Here is a 21332-nt window from a genome sequence, read left to right as displayed (position 1 = left end):
ATGGCCACCGAAGTAAGTTATATCTGCAAAAGAACTGTGGTGAGCACTAAACCAGTTCAACCAGGAAAGTACTCCCCTTTATCAGTTTTGGATCGTTACATGGAGAACAACCACATTAGGATGGTGTTCTATTACCAAACTTCAGGAGAGGTAGAACTTGGAGAAATGACAAAGAAGTTGAGAGAGACCTTGTCAGAGATGCTTACCCATTTCCCCATAGTGACTGGTCGGTTGATAAGAGACGACAAAGGGCATTGGAAAATCAAGTGCAATGATGCTGGTGTTAGAATGATGGAGGCAAAAGCCAAAGGGAGTGTGGAGGGTTGGCTAACAAGTGTGCATAGGGAAAAGGAACTCAAGCTTGTTTATTGGGAGGACATGCTTCCCAATCCTTATTATTGGTCAACTTTTTATGTCCAGGTTATATTTTCTTTTTTATTAGAAAAGAAACAAATGATTTCGAACTTTGCTGTTCATGTGATCCTATTCTGCTCGAATCAGACTAATCGAGTAATCAATGAATAATATTAAAAAAAAAAAAATCAAAGATCATAGAGGTTGTTATATTAGTGTGTATAGCTAACTTCTTATTATTAAAATTTGATGTCAATTTCAGCTTACTGAATTTGAAGAAGGTGGATTGGCAATTGGCTTAAGTTGTGCTCATCTCTTGGCAGATTCCATTTGTGCCACAAATTTCATCAAGGCCTGGGCTGATATTTCATTGGGCAACAAAATGATTGTTCCTCCAATATTCCACCCTTTACCTCCTCGAAGACTAGGAAACACAAAGCCCAATCATCACCCATATATGGAGTTAATACATCACTATAAATCAAAAATTGAGAAACCCATTTCCATCAAGGAAGCAAAGTACGCTACCATTTCACTGGGCTTCTCAGACACCATGGTTCAGGATTGCATGTCCATGGCTGCCCAACCTACTGGTTCATTCAGCCCAACACCCTTTGAGGCATTGGCAGGGTTGTTTTGGGTCACTTTAAGCAAGGTCAAGGGATTGAGAAATGGACTTGTTGACATGTCTATATGTCTTGATGTGAGGAAAGTCTTGGGCCTAGATTATGGGTTCTTTGGAAACTGTATGTTATATAATGAGGTGCATGCAGAAGGGAATATAGGAGAGAACAAACTTCCACAAGCTGCTAGGGCCATAAGAGATGTTGTGGATAAAATGGACGTGGAGGGAATAATGGATCTAATTGAGTGGTTTGAACATAATGATATAAACTCGCCTGCAATGATGAACGGTAATGATTTGGTCTTTACTAGCTTAGAGGGTGTGGACCCTTATTTAGCTTTATTTCAAGATTGGTTCAAACCCATTCGTGTTTCATATTACATAGAGCCAGTTTTGGGAGAAGGGCAGTTCTTGATTCTGCCAGCACCTCCAGGGGAGGGCCCCTTAAGTAGGGTTGTTATGGTGACGCTTCGGGAGGAGGAGGCCATAAAGCTTCGTGAAGATGATCTAATTTCACAATTCTCACCAACTATTCTAATGAAATGCCAATAATTATTACTTGTGCTTTATGTATATGTCAATAGTGTTCAAATCAGCTTAGTGTCATAGAGTTATCACCAACAACAAAAATGATTGAATATTGACATAGAGTCTCTTAATTTACTAAATGTATAGCATCTACTCAGATAGCTAGATTGGTATCGTACTATCGTCATCGATAACACAATTATAAATATTGATTATTGGCATAACCTTGTAATTAACTATATCATCGCTAATATTTTCACAGTTGATTGTGTCTCATCTAATCTTAAAGTTTCGAAGTTGTGCAACGAGGGATCTTTTCATTCCAGTATAAAAATAAAAAATCTTGTTTTTAATCTCAATCATTGATATATCATATCTAACAATGGTAATTTATTAAATTATATCAATTAATTAATTAATAATTCCTAATAAATTGTAACTATATATTGGAGACACGAGATCAATAGTTGAAATAGAGAATAAGATTATATATATATGGGAAAATATTTTTGCAGTCACTTTAGATAAGGTTGTCTACCGCTATTCCTTTTTAACTAAGTACGACCGGTCGTACATTAAAAGTGCATTTTCTCTCTCCGCCACGTCAGCCGACAGTGTCTGAGGAGAGAGAAAAAAAGATCAGCTTTATTGTTATAACTAAGTACGACCGGTCGTACTTAGTTAAAAAGGGGTAGCTGTAGATAACCTTATCTAAAGTGGCTGTAAAAATACTTTTCATACGAGAAAACAAATCTTTCTTACACACATCATAAAAAAGTGTGCCATTCATTTTTTTGTTTTTTGTTTTTTTTTAAATAGGTGGATCCCACACTTGATGTATCTATGACATGAGATTAGAATTCTCTTACAACATAAAATTTATTTTTCCCAATATATATATATATAAGGAAAACATTTTTTCATGTTGCATTAGAATTCAATTCTCATGTTGTGACCTTTCGATTTGCGTGCAATTTTTTTTTTTTTTTTTTTAATAAATGTGAGACCCACCACTAGTTGAGTCACAACATGAAAATTGAATTCTCATGCAATATAAGAAAATCAAACCCCATATATATATATATATATATATATATATATATATATATATATATATATATATATATATATATATATATATATGAGGTAGGATCCTTTGACACCGGTGTCAAATTTAAAGTTTGACACCTCATCTGAGAGCCGTTAGATCAAAAAATATCAATGGTGTCATATGCTTACAAATCAGAGTCGTTGGTATTTTTTGATCTAACAACTCTCAGATGAGGTGTCAAACTTTAAATTTGACATCAGTGTCAAAGGATCCTACCTCTATATATATATATATATATAATGTCTTTGACAAAGTAGACTAGAAACTCTAAGAAACAAGAAATTAATGTTTATGTCTGTCCAAGGCAAATCACTATTTATCAATGAGAGGATCACAATAAACGAGAGAAATTTTAATGGTTGGGAATCACCGAACTTGGTGATCCTTTTTACTAAAAAGGGCAAAAAGATAACCCCCCACCCCCACACCCACACACTAAAGTTTTTATCGTAACAAACACTACCAAACATACTTGGGGGATTGCCTATTACATATATACCTATACGTAGCGTATGTATTTTGTACGTAAGTTATGATTATGATAATGAACACCTAAAATGAATTAACTTGGGAAATATACATGGAGGACATTAATGTGTCAAACGGATCTAGATCTTCTCATGTGAAAAAAAAATATGACATGATCATGTGGAGAATAATAATCATACAAAGGTAGATCAATGGTGATAAAAGAAGAGAAAAAAATTATAATAAATAGTTACAAAATCATAACCATTGATTTATCTCTCTATGATTGTGATCTTCTCATATGATAATGTCATATTTTTTTCCACAAAATGATCTATTTATGTTTGCGCTCTCGTGGTCGAAAACAAGTTCATTAGCCCCACACCTAGCATTTTTGATTAATAAATTGTCCTAATTATTGGGGGGAAAGTAAACAAGTGTAGCTAGTTGAACATTAATAAAGTAATTTGAAAGCATGTTTTGTTGCATCTGTAGCGGCATTTAGCATATCATCAAATAACCTATATATATCTAGGGTTATGTTTATCTCATTTTACATGAGATAAACATCTCTCCTACACACACAAAAAGGAGTTGGGTCCCACCACTTGTTTTTTCTCTCTCCTCTTACACGTGGGTCCCACTTATACCTTTATTTCTACAACATGAGGTAATTCTTTTCCTACAACATAAGAAAAATATATCCCATATATCTATGTATCGAATCTATGCTAAAACTCCTATTTTCCAAGCCAAGAACATCCGCTAAATAATAAACATCAAACTCGTCTTTATTTAAGATGCACCGAAGAACCACTTCAATCTAAAATTGTTAGATGAAAGCCTTTTTAATTGTTTATATTATTCTTTAATATAACCCTCACACAAGAGCATTTTGAACTTGAAACGTGATATTGTATGGGCCCACATTTTTTGTTAGTTTATCTTATTCTTATTTAATTCCACAAGTGGGGACAGCAAGTAAGGATTCAACTCGTGACCTTGGCGTCATTGAAGCTTTGATAACATGTAAATAACTATTTCAACCCAAAACCTTAAGATGTTGGGTGAAGTCTTTTTAATGGTTTATATTATTCTCTAACACGTGAAGAATCATTTTAATCCAAAACCTTAAGGTTTGGGGTGAAGTGGTTCTTCACATAATATCAAAGTTTCAATGACCATTATAAGGTTATGAGTTCGATCCTCACCGCTTCAAGCTCAAAGGGTACTCTTACGTGAAAGGATGTGTTATTAGAGAATAATATAAACTATTTAAAAAACTTCACTCGATACCTTAGAGTTTGACTTGAAATAGTTTTTTACAATGATAGTGGGAATAAATGTTCGGCAAATAAAACAAAAACAAAGCAACGTATTTATTGTATGAAAACTATTGTTTAGAACAGCAAATACCAACTTAACGCTCGTCAAAGATTCGTTGTATTAATCTTAAGTTCATATATGTACGGCATCTTCATTTAGAACTCAGGGAAGTGATTCCCTTTCTTCCAAGTTTGTCTTATCCTCAAAATCTTAGACAAAGGATCTTAGCAAATCGAAATAATTAATCAGTGAAGAAGTCTACCAATGGAATTAATTATCATTCATGAATCACCCAGAAAATTGGAAATATTCGCTTTTTGTCTTTGTACCAAAGTTCGCTTTTGCTTTCTTCATTGATGAGAAATTTATTTTATAATTTAATCAGTGTATAAAATATGAGACGCAAAATAATTATTTGACTTCTAGATAACATTGACGGCCTATCAATAAATATAAATGTGTGTGTGTGTCAACTCAAAATAGGAACGAAATTAAAAAAGTTGTAAACTATTGTAACTCGATACATATTATTTAACCATAATTCTTTTAATCACACAATACTTTATTTATTTATTTTTATATTTTTATTTTTGTACAAATGACGGGCAAGAGCCCGTATGCGCCACACTTGGTAGAAGCAAACGTGAACGGAAATCCTCTCCAACACATATTGAAAAGGAGCTATTAGAATACTAAAAAGGTTGTGTTTGGTAGAAGATTTTGTTAACGATAGATAGGTAAATGAAAGTGGTATTTTTGGATGTCCATGTTTGATATCATGTTTTAAATTTTTTTGCTAGAAAACTCATTTGTCTAGTATTTGCTTTTTGTGTGTAAAAAATATTGTTGAATAACTACCACCTACAAGGTGATATTTGTTGATAGATGGGGAAATTCAAAAAAAATTGCAAGCAAGGAGATCAAAATGACCTTGATGTTTGAGAAAACTACAACAAACTAAAATCACATTTTCCCATTTATTTCATTCAAGGATTGTTGTGGTAATTTAATCATTTTTTTCCACCTATATTTTACCTTCATCCAAACAAAGACTTATAAAATTTTACTCAATTTTTCCAGTAAAATTTTGGTTAACCAAACAACTTTTTTCTAATTTTCCTACCAAACTTCATTTCCCATCATATCCTTAGTAATTACATTTCCCTGGTAAAATTTTTTTTCTCCTCTACCAAACGCTCCTAAAAAGTTACAAACATTTAGTATTTTGTTGAGTTAAAATTCAAGTTACTCTATTCAATTTTGAATTTTTAACAAATATTATTTAGTGATGATACCGTTTATGGGAAATATTCCATTTAAATTTAAATGTAGCAAACAGTATTATGTTATTTTTTTAACAATTAATTTGTTAAAACTTTTTAATGCTTGACATTTGACAAATAAATTACAATGCTTTTAATTGATATTTAACCAGGTTATTTTACTTACAATGCCATGGTTGGAATCTCTAGGAGTGAACCTTTAAGCTTAGAACTGGATAATTATCTTCAGAATTAGTTTTATATTTCTATAGGTTTCTTTCTTACTCAGGTTGCAAAATACATTCAAAGAACTGACTTGCCTTAACAAATAAAATAAAATTGTGGAATAAAAATAAAGTTATTTTACACATTAAGAAATAAGTTAATTATCAAAATGTTAAAATTATGATGACTTATTTAATAAAATTAAAGGAGACAATTTACAATTTGACATTTTAAATATGGTACAATCACTTCTAATGTTGTTGTATGGAGAAATTTTTTACAACAACTCATTATAACTATATATTAAAAATAGTACATAGTTATAATAGTAAAAGTATTTTTTTTCTTCGCCATGTCGACTAATAATGTAAAAAAAGAGAGAATTTTTTTTTTTATTATCAGTTATAACTATGTAATATCCTAATACAAAATTATAATGAGTTGTTGCACAAATTTATCCTTGCCACAGAGGAGAAGTGAGCGACCCTTTAAATATTTGATCTCTGTTGAAATTCTAGGTACTTTGAAAATGATTGAGGCTCCACCAATCTCATAGTACAACCAATTAGTATATGGTAGATATAGAAGATGACAAAGGATGCATGCTGAAAGTGTCCTTGGTGCTGACTTGAAGCATGAAGAGTCCTTTCTAAATTACAAACCAAAAGTCATACAACAGTGCATGAGTATTGCCAATCCCATATGATGCGTATTGTAGTTGTGAAGCACGCATATGGTTTTATCAACAAACAATTGAAGGAATGAGTAATGACTCGAAGCTCATTTCAAGCCTCACATTGAGGGCACGCACGCATTACGCATTGCTTACATAATTCCGTGAATTGTGGGTTTGCTCTGGTTTTTGTTTTCTGTCATTATGGGAATAGAACAAGGGAGCTTTGGGTTGACGAGAAATTTTTTGAATACTAGGGAAATAAGATTGATAGGAAAATGGTAAGAAAGTGAGATAGATAAGAAAATGTTAAAAAAAAAAAAACTTTACTGAAAAAATTAGGTAACTTTTAAGAAATGTATGTTTGGTTGGAGGTAATATATAGTGAAAAATTTGAGTGAACAGTGAGATTACCAGCTTTTTAACAAAAAACCATCTCCGAAAAAACTTTCCAAACAGTACATAAAATTGTCTTTCGGTTCCAAAATTTAAAAATCAATGCATCTTAGATGAATGGGTTTCTGAGTAAATCATCATTTACCAAACACGACATTTCAAGAAGCCTCAGCACGTTTGCATAAGAAAGTTGTAAAAAGCTTCAAGTCAAACACCACCTAACTGCTTTTTGTACGAAAGCAATGGTTTTGCCATGATAAGATGAGATACGCATTTTAATGAAAATCTCAGTGTGTTGAGCTCATAAATGTAGTGGTGATGCAAACCGCAACGCGTCCCATTGGGGGAACGCAAACGTGATGCATGCACATGAGTTGTGCTCATCATGAAGTTGTGGATTCGTTTTTCACATCAGTGTGTTTTTTTATTCTTTTTTCTTTTTTGGATACATTATTTTATTCTTTTTGGTCAGGTATACCAACCTCTATTCCATAATGACTCGGAGTTCCTAATCCTCTCTGATTTCTACTGGTCCACCACTCTCCATCATATAACAACCCTAGTCTTTTTCGCCCCGATGTGTTTCCCTCTACAAAATCGATGTGCTTGCACCATCTTTCTTTCCACCTAATTACTGTTTTGTACTTTAGCTTGCTGACAATGTACTTCACTTTTATCTTACACTATTTAGTGGGCTCCAAGAACCCAAAAAGTAAGGGAAATAAATAATAAATAAGAATATATATATATATAGAAGGGTTATATTGATAATTTTTTTTACAAATTTATAAATTACATTATGTTTAACCCGTAAAACTTCATTCAAGAGTGTCTTATCGCTACAACATAGTGTAGATTGTAAACAAAAAATTTGTAAATATAACATTCTCCTATATATATATATATATATATATATATCGGATCAGGATCATTTTATACCGGTGTAAGACTAACAAGGCTTACATCACATCTCAACCGTTGATTTCCGTGCATCAAACGGTTATAATTTAGGAAGCCAGACGAATTAATTAATATCAATTAATCATTAATTATACTACGAATACCAACCAATAATTTTCGTCCATCAACAGTTGAGATGTGGTGTAAGACATGTAAATCTTACACTAGTGTAAAAAGAACCTGCCCATAAATATATGTGTGTGTGGAAGAATATTGGCTAAATTTGTCAAAATAGATGCATATTAGTATATAATGTTGAAATTAATTTTAAATTATTATTTTTTATAAATAAGAAGTTTGATTTGAAAATGTGTCTTTTTGTTGTTAAATAGATGTATTTTTTCGTGTTGAAAGAATATGTTATTTCGTCGATGAATAGGTGCCTTTTAAATTGTGACCTTACGTTTTCTATAAATATATATAGAATCAGAATTTTAGAGAGTTTTTTTATCATTGCATTTGCAGTCTTCCACTTTACTGCGATTAATCAGGCATAAGTTGAATTCGATGAGGCTATTCTATGTGGAAGTGCCGCCACAAGAATGAAGCTAATTCGTTCTATCCTGGGAGACAGTTGTTCACAAATCTTGGGCACCATAGAGAGGTCAATATTAATTTGTGACTAAGATATCTATTTTTAAGAAAATCTATTTTTTTAACTAAAAAAAAGATTTCATGTGTTATAGCCAAATAATGTTCAATCAGAAAATTGAAGTTGTAAGGAGCGATCGAGGGGAAGAGTATAATGGCCCCTTCAAGGAATTTCATTTAGAGTTTGGTATTACGTGCCAAATAATGGCTCCTTATGCTTCACAATCCAATGAGATTGCTAAGAAAAAAAGAACTGGACATTGAAAAAAATGATGAATGCTATGTTGTTGATGTTTGGTCGGGGGAAGTCATTTCATGATAAACTATGTAATCAATAAAGTACCCCACAAAAAAACTAAGAGAACATCCCTTATGAAATGTGGAATGGTAAGAAGCCTACCTTGGATTATCTTTAAGTGTAGGGGTGTTTGGCAAGGGTCGCAATTCTGAAACCAAAAATGATTAAGATTGGACCAAAGACAATGGACTGTGTGTTCATTGGATTTGCACTTAATTGTAGTGCATATTGATTCCTTGTGTATAAGTTTGAGGTCTCGGATATACGTGTTAATACGGTAAGACTATGCTTTGCATTTCTCGAAGTATCTTGTTGTATTTGAAGGACATTGTGATGCAAATTAGATCATCGGCTTTAGTGACACCAAGTCCACAAGTGGGTATGTGTACACACTTGGTGGGGGTGTTGTGTCTTGGGAATCATCCAAGCAAACATGTATTACAAGGTCGACCATGAAGTAAAATTCATTGCCTCGGATAGAGTCGGTGGGGTAGCCGAGTGACTTTGTAACTTCGTTGGGGATATTTTGAACTGGCCGAAGCCAGTGCATACACTGTGATAGTCATGCAGTGATCGAAAGGGCAAGAAACATTATGTATAACGGTAAGCCTAGACATATACGTTGTAGACATGATACCATGAGACAACTACTCTAGATTGGAATCATTACAATTAACTATGTAAAGGCTTAAGAGAATATAGCAGATCCGTTGACTAAAGGGATTCCTAGAGAGTTGGTTGAGAATTTATCGAAAGGAATGAGTTTAAGGCCTATCAATTGTTGATTATTGCAGTAATTAACTCTACCTTGATGAGTAGAGATCCCACGATCTAGGTTCAAAGAGACAACTAAGTGATGATCAACTGTTAACACTGTGGAGTTTCTAAACTCATACTTATTCCTATGACAAGACAGTGTATTTATGAGGATAAACATTTAGGCTTTTAATGATTTCTTAATCTAATGTGTTCAGATGATTTAAAGTGAGTTACATCACAAGGAATCACCTATGTGAGTGTGAAATGAGGGCCTCTTCAATGAGAATTAACAAAGGTCGATTCTCTAGAACACTCGTAGAAACAGGAAGGTGTCCAAGACCAAAATGGGCACAACAATGAGGACCAACAATGTTAGCGAAGCAATTGTGTGACTTCTATTGTCTTGGTATACATTAAAGGTCGACGGTTCAAGTCATCATGACCACCGATTGACCTAGTACGCCCATTAGTTTCACTAGTGCGGTGATGGTTATTGGGCACATGCCGCCCCGATGGATCCTCCCAGATTGGGGGGATTGGTTCATGTCTAGGATTCGACATCGATGGTTTCCGGTAACCGCTTCTGGTGGTCCGCAGCATTTTGATTGCTAGCTTTTAACCACGTGATCGTGGAAAAGTTCTCCACAGACGGCGCCAATGTCCTGCCTGAGTGGCAGAGATGTCTAACCAAGGGTTAGCTAGTTGATGTTCGATTTGGTGCTCTCTCTAGATACCTATAGATTAGGTATCTTGGGAGTAGCGAATCACGACACACGATATAACGGCCTTAGCCAAGAGAGGGGATGGTGTGTGTGCAGTGTGATTGTATAAAATAGATTAAAGAGAGATCAGTCATATCTGTGGTCTTTAGCTCCTATTTATAGAGTTTGGTTAGACATCTCTGCCACTCAAGCAGAACAACTAGAGAAGGTTCAAAGGTGACTCCTACCTATCTCTATGCAATTATTTCTCGCTGAGGTATCGCACTTTGCATTCATGTTCATATGCATATGGTCTTGATTGTTGAACTTTTTATTCATGTGGGGGATTGTTGAAATTAATTTTAAATTTAATTATTTTTTATAAATAAGAAGTTTGATTTGAAAATGTGTCTTTTCATCGTTGAATGGATGTGTCTTTCGTCGTTGAACAGATGTATCTTTTCGTATCGAACAGATTTGTTGTTTCGTCGATGAATTGGTGCCTTTTGAATCATGACCTTACGTTTTCTATAAATATATAGAGAGAGTTTTTTTCCCATTGCATTTGCATTCTTCCATTCTAGTGCGATTGGTCAGGTATAGGTTGAGTTCGATGGAGCTATTCTATGTAGAAGTGCCGCCACGAGAATAGAAGTAATTCGTTCTATCCTGGGAGATAGTTGTTCACAAATCTTTGGGCACCATAGAGAGGACAATATTATCTTAAGAACACAGTGTCTAACACTAAACTCAGATTTTTTCTTGTCACATCCATATAGTTTAGTATGGTACGCTTTAATTGTGTATCTTTGCATGTTTTAATTTGTTGTGTGCATTTCATGAAACTGTGAATATTGTCGAAATAGTTTCTCTAACACATAGTATCCCCTCTCAACGATTTTATCATCATTTTTTCTAACACCAAGAGTCTAGTAATCATTGGTCAATAATTTATATGTAAATACTATCATTGGTTTTTGAATAGACTTGGTATGTCTAAACTTACAAATAAGATGATATTTTCAAACTTCTATTTATAAAAAAAAAAAACTGTTCGAAAAGTTAGGAATAAATTTTTTTTTAAAATAAAATTATTTGTAAGAAAATTTTAAAAATAATTTTTATTTGATTTTAATTTTCTTAGTTATAAATATATTAAAATTTGATCGGATTTGAAAAAATATTGCTTTTTAAATTGAGTTAATTCCATTGAAATCAAATTGATTTTATTTCTTTTCATAATTTCAAACATAGTCTAAAAAGGGTATGTTTTTAGTATTCCGGTAATATGCTTCTTTATCAAAAGTGAAAAAAAGACATTTTTTTTAGGTATACAAAAAAAATACATTAATCATAAATAAGTGAGTAGAATAAATACATATAAATAAATTACATAATTTCAATTTTGTTAAGTGATGTATTAAGTCTTTCGTATTACAGGAATATCAAGAATAATTTCCGAAAAAGAAACTCATTTAAAAATAAATAAAAAGAAAAGAAAAGACATTATCCATTTGCAACGTAAAGTCTCTATTGGGGTGGTCAACAACGTTTTGCATCATTAATAAATTCCCGACATGCAACTATTTTACTATTATTAAGGTTTTTCTTATCTGCATCACACATGTTAATAAATGATAAACAATTATTAAATATCAAATGCTGCATGCACTAGTTAAAAAGGCCCATGTTATTATATATGTTTATGTTTTGTCAGTCAATTCTTTGCACTATAATCAGCTTTTTGAATTGATTCAAATCCAATGCAGGGAACAGCTCCAGTATGTTCCAGCCAAACTCTACTGTTCGGGATTCCTCTTAATCACGGAACTTACATTATCCTTTTTCTTTTTCTTTTTTTATAAATTCTTAAAGAAAAGAAATAAAGTTAAAGTAAAATGACAATTTTATAATTCATGATAAAAACTTAATAACTCTAAGTTTTAAGATCTATATATCTCATAATAAGCATATTTATTTTGTAATTTGGATGGATGAGATCTCCTCCACAACATGATAATGTTATGACTGTGTCTTATTGGTAAAGTTAGTAGTTCTAAGAACAATAGTCGTTTGTCATGAAAATTAAGAGCAAGAATATATACTCAAATTTTGGTTACCCAAATAGATAGATATAGAAGATTTTGGGGAGAAGAGAGAAGAGTTTGTTGCAATTTTTTCTTATGCCATTTTTCATTTACTATTACTGTCTGTTACAGAATTTGGAAAAACAATACAAGTGTAGCATTAAGGATTATTGTAATTGATGTTTGCATGAGATCAATGGAGAGCAGTGACATATCAGTTGATGGTGTAAGAGCTAGTAGTTCTAACGTATGGATGAACCATAGTATGGATGTTTTTTCAACATCTGAACGTGAACGTGAAGATGATGAAGAAGCTCTCAAATGGGCAGCAATAGAGAGACTCCCAACATATCTAAGGATTAGGAGAAGTATACTCAAAGATGCAGAAGGGAAAGGAAGAGAAGTTGATATCAAGCAACTAGGATTAACAGAGAGAAAGATTCTGCTAGAGAGACTTGTCAAGATTGCAGAAGATGACAATGAAAAGTTCTTGTTGAAACTCAAGGAAAGAATGGACAGGTGAGTTGTTTACTTTTGTAATTTTAAGTTATTTTATGACATGGGAAATTTGATAGATTTGAAACGGTTCAGGTGATTGAGAATTCTTAACATTTTTTTGACAGAGTTGGACTTGATATTCCAACAATTGAAGTTCGATTTGAGCATGTGAATGTGGAAGCACATGTTTATGTTGGAAGCAGAGCATTGCCTTCGTTACTCAACTTCTTTGTTAATGTGCTAGAGGTAATTCAATATGGCACATGATGTTTCTTTCTACCATGGTTTTTTTCTCTGACTAGTTATAAAATGATCTCTTTCTTTTGCTAAGGGATTCTTAAATTATCTTCACATCATTCCAAGTCCAAAGAAACCGCTACATATCCTTCAGAATGTTTGTGGAATCTTAAAGCCTCGAAGGTGAATTCAAGTCTTTTTTTTTTTTTTTTTTGTAAATTCCATAGTTTTTGTTTTTGCTAAAATTAAATGCTCCAGATAGATCTTTTGTTGTTCTCTGATGGTGAAAATTTTGCAGAATGACATTGCTTTTAGGGCCACCAGGTTCTGGGAAGACCACTTTGCTGTTGGCACTGGCTGGAAAACTTGGTAAAGATTTGAAGGTAAGGAAACCAACTTTGAATGAGGGCATAGATTGCATTTGAGTACTTTTTTTAATTATGACTAATTTCATTAGTGATGAAACCACAGCGTTCTGGGATGGTAACATACAATGGGCATGGGCTAGAAGAGTTTGTGCCCCAAAGGGTATCAGCTTATATAAGTCAACATGATAACCACATTGGAGAAATGACTGTGAGAGAAACACTAGCTTTCTCAGCAAGATGTCAAGGGGTTGGACAGAATTATGGTTGGTTGCTTCATTTTAGAAAGGAAAAAGAAAAGAAAAGCAAAACAAAACACTTTTAGCTAAATCCCAACCTTCTTAAGTTCTCTTAATCAGGGTTTTGAATTTCACTATATTACAGAGATGTTGACTGAACTACTAAGAAGAGAGAAAGAGGCAAAGATTAAACCAGATCCTGATATTGATACCTATATGAAGGTGAGAAATAAGATTGAAAAAAAGCCTTTTAACTTTATGTTTTAAAAGAATAACACATGGCATTGTGAAGAAGCTGAGTTATTTCTGTACATGCAGGCAGCAGCACTAGAAGGACAACAGGCCAGCGTGGTCACAGACTATATTCTTAAGGTAAAAGTCCAAATTCATTAAATAAAGGGAATATAAATGACTTGTGAAACAATATAGGATTTTTTTTTTTTTTTTTATTTTCCCTTATAAAATGTTGCAGATTTTGGGACTTGAAGTCTGTGCTGATATTATGGTAGGAGATGGAATGATAAGAGGTATCTCAGGAGGGCAGAGAAAAAGAGTGACAACAGGTAGTTTCTGTTTATCAAGAAACAGTTTGACAAAAGAACTTACATATAGAGTTTGGAACTTATAATGAGTTTGATTGATAATAAATTTCTGTGGAATAATGAAGGGGAGATGCTGGTTGGACCTATAAGGGTGTTGTTAATGGATGAGATATCAACTGGTTTGGACAGTTCCACAACTTTTCAAATAATCAGCTCAATTCGTCAGTCCATCCATATTCTCAATGGGACTGCACTTGTCTCTCTGCTACAGCCAGCTCCAGAAACTTATGAACTATTTGATGATATAATACTCCTAACAGATGGGCAAATTGTGTACCAAGGACCAAGAGAAAATGTAATTGAGTTTTTTGAATCAATGGGTTTCAAGTGTCCTGAAAGAAAAGGAGTTGCTGACTTCTTACAAGAAGTATGAGTCTGATTCATTTAGTCTTTCTTTTTAAAACTTGCTTTTTTATTGATATATAGTAAATATTGTTCTCATGATGTGCAAAAAGGTGACATCAAGAAAAGATCAATGGCAATATTGGGCACATAAAGATGAGCCTTACAGCTTTGTTACTGTGAAGGATTTTGCCGAAGCATTCCAGTTATTTCACATAGGTCAAAAACTTGGAGATGAGCTAGCCAATCCTTTTGACAAGTCTAGATGCCATCCAAATGCATTGACCACAAAGAAGTATGGTGTTAACAGGCATGAGCTGCTGAGAGCTTGCGCTAGCAGAGAATTTTTGCTTATGAAGCGAAATTCGTTTGTCTACATATTCAAAGCCACCCAAGTGAGTAACGTTTCAAGTGCTAATGCTGTTTATATTAGTAAAGAACCAATTCAACCCAAAAGCTTAAGTTGGTGGGTCAATTCAACCCAAAAGCTTAAGCTGGTGGTGGGTGAGGGCTTTGTAATAGTTTATAATATTCTCTAATACGCCCCTTCACACGAGAGCCCACTGGGCTTGAAGAGTGGACAATGCACAGACCCACCTACCTGTGCAAACAAAGAAATTCCACTTAAAAGAAAGTGGAGGGTGGTGAGGATCGAACGCGATACACCGAGGTTCTGATACCATGTAAAGAATCAATTCAACCCAAGTGATGGTTTTTTAATGGTTTATAATATTTTCTCACAATATTATCTGATTTGGAACTAGATTCTAGGTACAAAGTTTTTGTTAAGAGTGAATGAAGATGTTAAATGGAGTGTTTCATGTATCCTACCAAACACTTTTCTTCATCTTCTTCTTCTTAATCTTTTTTTTTTGTCCTTATGCATGTCTTGTTCCTCCTTTTCAGCTTATTTATTTAGCTATCATGACAACAACATTATTTCTACGAACTAAGATGCACCGAGATACTGTGGAGGAGGGAGGAACTTACATGGGTGCTCTTTTCTTCACAGTCATTGTAGCATTGTTCAATGGAATATCAGAGCTAAATATGGCCATCATGAAACTTCCTGTCTTTTTCAAGCAAAGGGACCTTCTTTTCTATCCTTCGTGGGCTTATTCTCTTCCCCCATGGATTCTCAAAATACCAATAACCCTTATAGAAGTTGCCATCTGGGAAGGCATCTCTTACTATGCCATTGGCTATGATCCAAGTTTTTTAAGGCAAGAAGGGACTACATCACAATTCATGAATTAAGCCTACCAGTTACTCTTTTGGAAATCTAATGAGAAATTTTATTGGCAGACTTTTAAAACAGTACTTGGTGATCCTGTGCATTAACCAGATGGCATCTGCACTATTTCGGTTGATGGCAGCAATAGGAAGGGATGTTGTAGTTGCAAACACTGTTGGATCATTTGCATTACTAGTAGTTATGGTTTTGGGAGGATTTGTGATTTCACGAGGTAAAAATACGGTAATTAACTTCAAAGTTTGCTGATGTAATGAAGTTTTTTTTTTATGATAAATCTGTTCTTTTGCACTAGAGGATGTCCACAAATGGTTTCTGTGGGGTTATTGGTCCTCACCACTGATGTATGGACAGAATGCTATAGCTGTGAATGAATTTCTTGGGCGTAGTTGGAGTAAGGTAATCCAATTTGTTTTGAGTGGTGAATAAGCTCTAAGAGAAACAATGAGTCTTGGAAAGATATATTTATGAGATAATTTACTGAGTGCTGTAGGTGACTGCTAATTCCAATGAAACACTGGGAGTTTTGATACTGAAAACTCGTGGATTTTTCCCAGAAGCTTACTGGTATTGGATTGGAGTAGGAGCATTGATTGGTTATGTTTTTCTATTTAATTTTCTCTTCACCTTAGCCTTGCAATATCTAAGTCGTAAGTACCATCTTCATCTTTCTTTGAGCTGTGAACTTTACTTGAACCTCTTTTCTCACCACAGATTTAATTTTTTTATCTTTGGACATGTTGCCTCTGCAGCATTCAGAAATGATCAAGCAGGGCTATCACAAGAAAAATTGCTCGAGAGAAATGTTTCAACAGCTGAAGAGTTCACTCAATTACCAACACAAAAGAGCTCTAATGGTGAGTCCTTGAGCCCCAAGTTATAGTTTCTTTGTTTGTAGCTAGAAGTTTGGTATTCAAGACATAACATATTGACTGTGATGACAAGCTAGAAGCAAGTATATCATCCAGGTCGTTTTCTGGAAGAGTTAGTCATGATAAAGCTAGTAAAAGTGGAAGGAGGGGCATGGTTCTTCCTTTTCAACCTCTATCCCTCACTTTTGATGAGATCAGATATTCTGTAGACATGCCACAGGTACCTTACATGCTTACTTTTAAGATGTAATATTTCAACTAATCTTTCTATTTGTATGTGATAGGTTGTATTTAAAATATGTGTGTTTTCTTCAATTCTTAGTTTTTTTTCCCCCCCATATGGACAAGCCAATTGCTATAGCACTGTACTTTTCTGAATGACCAGCATTGCACCTGGTATTTTTAATCCCTCTATCTAACTCCAGCAATAGGATATTTCTTCAACAGTATTTCCATGATTTTATGTATGTCAAAACATTCTCATCAGTCTTCAATCTAACCTCTATAAAAGAAAAAGAAATAGGAAATTGTTCCTAAATTTTGACTGTTATCTTGATTGTAGGAAATGAAAAATCAAGGGGTTTTAGAGGATCGTCTTGAACTTTTGAAGGGTGTTAGTGGTGCTTTTAGGCCTGGAGTACTAACAGCTCTGATGGGTGTAAGTGGTGCCGGCAAGACTACTCTGATGGATGTTTTAGCTGGAAGGAAAACTGGTGGATATATTGAAGGATGCATCACAATATCTGGGTACCCAAAGAATCAAGAAACATTTGCTCGCATATCAGGATATTGTGAACAATTTGATATCCACTCACCCAATGTTACAGTTTATGAATCTTTGCTATATTCTGCATGGCTTAGATTACCCCCTGAAGTAGATCATGCAACTAGAAAGGTATAATTTAAACATCATAAGATTGCTCAAAGTACAGAAAAGTTAATCTGCAGCTTTATTAAGTACTAACCTGTGGTTTTGGAGAATTTACAGCTTATTAACTTGTACTCAATTTTTATGAGATGCAGATGTTCATTGAGGAAGTTATGGAGCTTGTAGAGCTTAACTCACTAAGAGAAGCACTTGTTGGATTGCCAGGAGAGACTGGACTTTCAACTGAGCAGCGCAAGAGGCTTACAATTGCAGTTGAACTTGTGGCCAACCCATCAATAATATTCATGGATGAGCCAACGTCTGGTCTTGATGCTAGAGCAGCTGCAATTGTTATGAGAACCGTGAGGAACACTGTGGACACAGGACGTACTGTGGTTTGCACCATCCACCAGCCAAGTATTGATATATTTGATGCCTTTGATGAGGTAAAAAGTGTTGTTAACATTGAATTACACTTTTGTTTTGGATACTACATTTCGAAGAATGAAGTATTTTAATCTAAATCTTTGCAGCTACTACTTCTGAAATTGGGAGGGGAGCAAATATATGCTGGTCCATTAGGCCGCCACTGTTCCATTTTGATTCAGTACTTTGAGGTGAATCTAGTGTAAATGAGATTTAACATATTAGTTGCTGCTGTAGCATTAGCATATTCACAGTAGTGCATGATTACTATAGGCTATTCAAGGAGTTCCTAAGATCAGAGATGGTTATAATCCTGCAACCTGGATGTTGGAAGTTACATCAGCAGGAACAGAAGCAAGCCTTAAGGTCGACTTTACTAATGTGTACAAAAACTCAGAACTACACCGGTTAGACTCCTATCTTAAACCTTATTATGTTTGATAACATAACAACAAATATTGGTAATTGTTTTGCCTACGTGGCATGAATAGCCAAGGGCTAGTAAGTCAATGTTGGATATGATGCTCTCTCTAGATACCTGTGAATTATGTATCTAAACTATGTATCTTGGGGGTAGCAAATCACGGTACACAATAATGGGACCTTAGCCAGAAATGGGGTGGTGTGTGTGCACTGTAATCGCATGAAATAAGTTAGAAAGAGATTAGTCATACCTATGGTCTTTAGCTCCTATTTATAAAGTTTACCTTAGGGTTTGAGTAATTTGGGCTTTCAAAGAATATGGGCCTTACCCAGGTCTATAACAGTAATCAACAGTTATTTTGTTTCTTTTTTATTTATTGTTTTCTTTTGATGTTTTAAATCAAGGCTGCAGCATCCAAAGTTTCAGGATTATGAGAATATAAGATGCATACATTTCTCAGCTTATGATTTTACTGCAGTAGCGTTCAAAGATTTTGATCAATAGTTTATTGATACTTCCAATTGTTTAGGAGAAACAAACAATTGATCCAGGAGCTCAGCACACCTTCTCAAGGTTCAAAAGAACTATACTTTAATAGTCAGTACTCGCAGAGTTTCGTGGCACAATGCAAAGCTTGCCTATGGAAACAGCATTTATCATATTGGCGCAACACATCATATACTGCAGTTAGACTCCTATTTACAACAATAATAGCTTTATTGTTTGGGGTCATATTTTGGGAGATTGGTTTGAAAAGGTATGTGAAAAAGAAAACAATACATTGACACAATAACTAAAGTGATGTGAAAAATTGAAAATGGAATTCAAAACTGTAAAGAACCTTGGGATACACCACCCCAAAAGCTAGCTCAAAGGGTGGGAGTGCCCAAAGCCTTATAAACTCCATATTAGTTGCACATACAACCAATGTGGGACTATATATCTCAACAAAAACAATTATTACCACCTAATACCTTTAATTTAATGAAAACCACAGGAGAAAGGAGCAAGATCTTTTCAATGCAATGGGTTCAATGTATGCTGCAGTTACCTTCATTGGAGTACAGAATGGTGCCTCAGTGCAGCCTATAATTGCAGTTGAGAGAACAGTCTTCTATAGAGAGAGAGCTGCTGGAATGTATTCAGCTTTGCCATATGCTCTTGCACAGGTAAGGAACTAACTCCAATCCAAGCAATTCTTTGAAAAGAACAAGAGATATGAGACATTTTTGTTCTCCCAATCACAGTCCAAAGGAAAGAACTGTAGTTCAAGACATCTAAGGGTTGAACTCAACATTTGTATTTTATAAACAACCATCTCACTTTAAAGTTCAAGAGGTTAACTAAAAACTCATCAATGATTTTATAATATATCTCCTTAACACATCCCTCAGAGTCTTTTAGGCTTGAAGTATGCATCAGGGCCATACCTGTGCTAACTTAAGTTCACTATAAAGTGGGAATGGTGAGGATCTAACATATGAACTCGTGATCACAGAAGCTCTAATATCATAAAGTTCAAGCTCTTAATTGAAATTATATTTGCAGGTTATTATCGAACTTCCCCACATCTTGGCTCAGACCCTGATATATGGGATTATAGTATATGCAATGATGGGATTCGATTGGACAGTATCAAAGTTCTTGTGGTATATTTTCTTCATGTACTTCACTTTCTTGTACTACACCTTCTATGGTATGATGACCATGGCCATAACTCCAAACCCACACGTTGGGGCCATATTGTCCTCTTCATTCTATGCAATATGGAGCCTTTTCTCAGGCTTCATCATTCCCTTATCGGTAAGTTACAACCTTTGCTGACATCTTTTGTTTAATGCTTGACATGAACTTAAGTTTGACAATAAAAAAACAATTACAGAGAATACCCATATGGTGGAAGTGGTACTATTGGATTTGCCCAGTTGCATGGACCTTGTATGGATTGGTGGCTTCCCAATATGGAGATGACATGAACAAACTTGAGAATGGTCAAAGGGTTGAAGAATTTGTGAGGAGTTACTTCGGGTTTGAACATGACTTTCTAGGAGTGGTTGCAGTTGTGGTGGCTGGTTTCTCAGTGTTGTTTGCACTTATCTTCGCCTTTGGAATCAAAGCATTCAATTTCCAAAAACGATAAAAACCACTCTTCCAGAGCGTTCATACATCCCCATATGAAGCATTATGCTTATGTTATGAAATCTCAGTCACAATTTCAATGGAAAAATGCAGGCTACTCCTGACGGCTGAACTGGAGTTTTGCAATTCCGTTATAAGATTCTTTGACAAATACATCGGTTGAAACCCAAATACTAAATCCTAGGTTGTCCTTTTGATATAGGTAGTTATTCTTTCTTTGCATGAGGAAGTAGAAAGGGATAGTCATTCAAATGAGTATATAATATATAATACTGCAGCAATATGTAAGTATCAACTTTTAAGCACTTTATAATATGTTCATACTAAATCATCCTTCCTTAATGCATAGCTTGAGTTGGATAGTTCATGCAATTAAGTTTCAAATACTTCAACATGGACATTGTTTTTACATTTTATTCGAGCCAAGAGATCGTATCCAATATAGGGCCCATGGTCCGAGGATCAACTATGAGGGATGATGAGCTACTATATATAGCGGTGCCGGTGCTTGAAGCCAATGAGTGGTGTATGTAGAATGATAGTGAGAAGCTAGAATTCAGAAGTATGTAATTGGAGGGTTTGATTCCTAATAGACAGGGTTTACCTGAGAGTAAGGGTATGTATGGGAGTTTTGAGGGAGGGGGAAGGGAAGAGATCTAAAGGGGAGGAAGGAATGGAATGAGAATGAAAATGAAAATGAGAGT

At 34.4% G+C, this 21332-nt stretch overlaps 2 protein-coding genes across 4 annotated transcripts; both read left to right on the top strand.

Moving 5' to 3' along the window:
- Positions 1–1531, top strand: LOC133300700 (protein ECERIFERUM 26). The gene is made up of 2 exons (XM_061500273.1): positions 1–420; positions 617–1531. The coding sequence occupies exons 1-2, from the start codon at positions 1–3 to the stop codon at positions 1529–1531; spliced, it is 1335 nt and encodes a 444-aa protein (XP_061356257.1).
- A 10910-nt stretch (positions 1532–12441) lies between these two features.
- LOC133300709 (pleiotropic drug resistance protein 1-like) lies at positions 12442–20956 on the top strand. Of its 3 annotated transcripts, XM_061500283.1 has the most exons (24): positions 12442–12883; positions 12988–13108; positions 13194–13282; positions 13398–13482; positions 13571–13730; positions 13849–13925; positions 14022–14075; positions 14176–14266; positions 14371–14672; positions 14761–15042; positions 15554–15870; positions 15953–16113; positions 16195–16298; positions 16393–16549; positions 16652–16756; positions 16849–16991; positions 17334–17666; positions 17795–18085; positions 18173–18256; positions 18339–18472; positions 19019–19246; positions 19487–19658; positions 20038–20292; positions 20372–20956. In XM_061500283.1, exons 1-24 carry the CDS (start codon positions 12552–12554, stop codon positions 20627–20629), a joined length of 4335 nt encoding a protein of 1444 aa, XP_061356267.1. In that variant the 5' UTR covers positions 12442–12551; the 3' UTR covers positions 20630–20956. The 3 variants fall into 3 exon arrangements, with proteins under 3 accessions (XP_061356267.1, XP_061356268.1, XP_061356269.1); XM_061500284.1 differs by lacking the exon at positions 16652–16756 and having other exon boundaries at positions 16393–16579; positions 16852–16991; XM_061500285.1 differs by lacking the exons at positions 12442–12883; positions 12988–13108; positions 13194–13282; positions 13571–13730 and having other exon boundaries at positions 13455–13482.
- Positions 20957–21332: the final 376 nt, after the last annotated feature.

This window comes from Gastrolobium bilobum, unplaced genomic scaffold (genome assembly GCF_033153095.1).
Source record: "Gastrolobium bilobum isolate Gb01-03AN ecotype WA unplaced genomic scaffold, APGP_CSIRO_Gbil_v1 utg7932, whole genome shotgun sequence".
Lineage (NCBI taxonomy): Eukaryota > Viridiplantae > Streptophyta > Magnoliopsida > Fabales > Fabaceae > Gastrolobium > Gastrolobium bilobum.
This window is presented reverse-complemented; position numbering and strand designations above follow the sequence as displayed.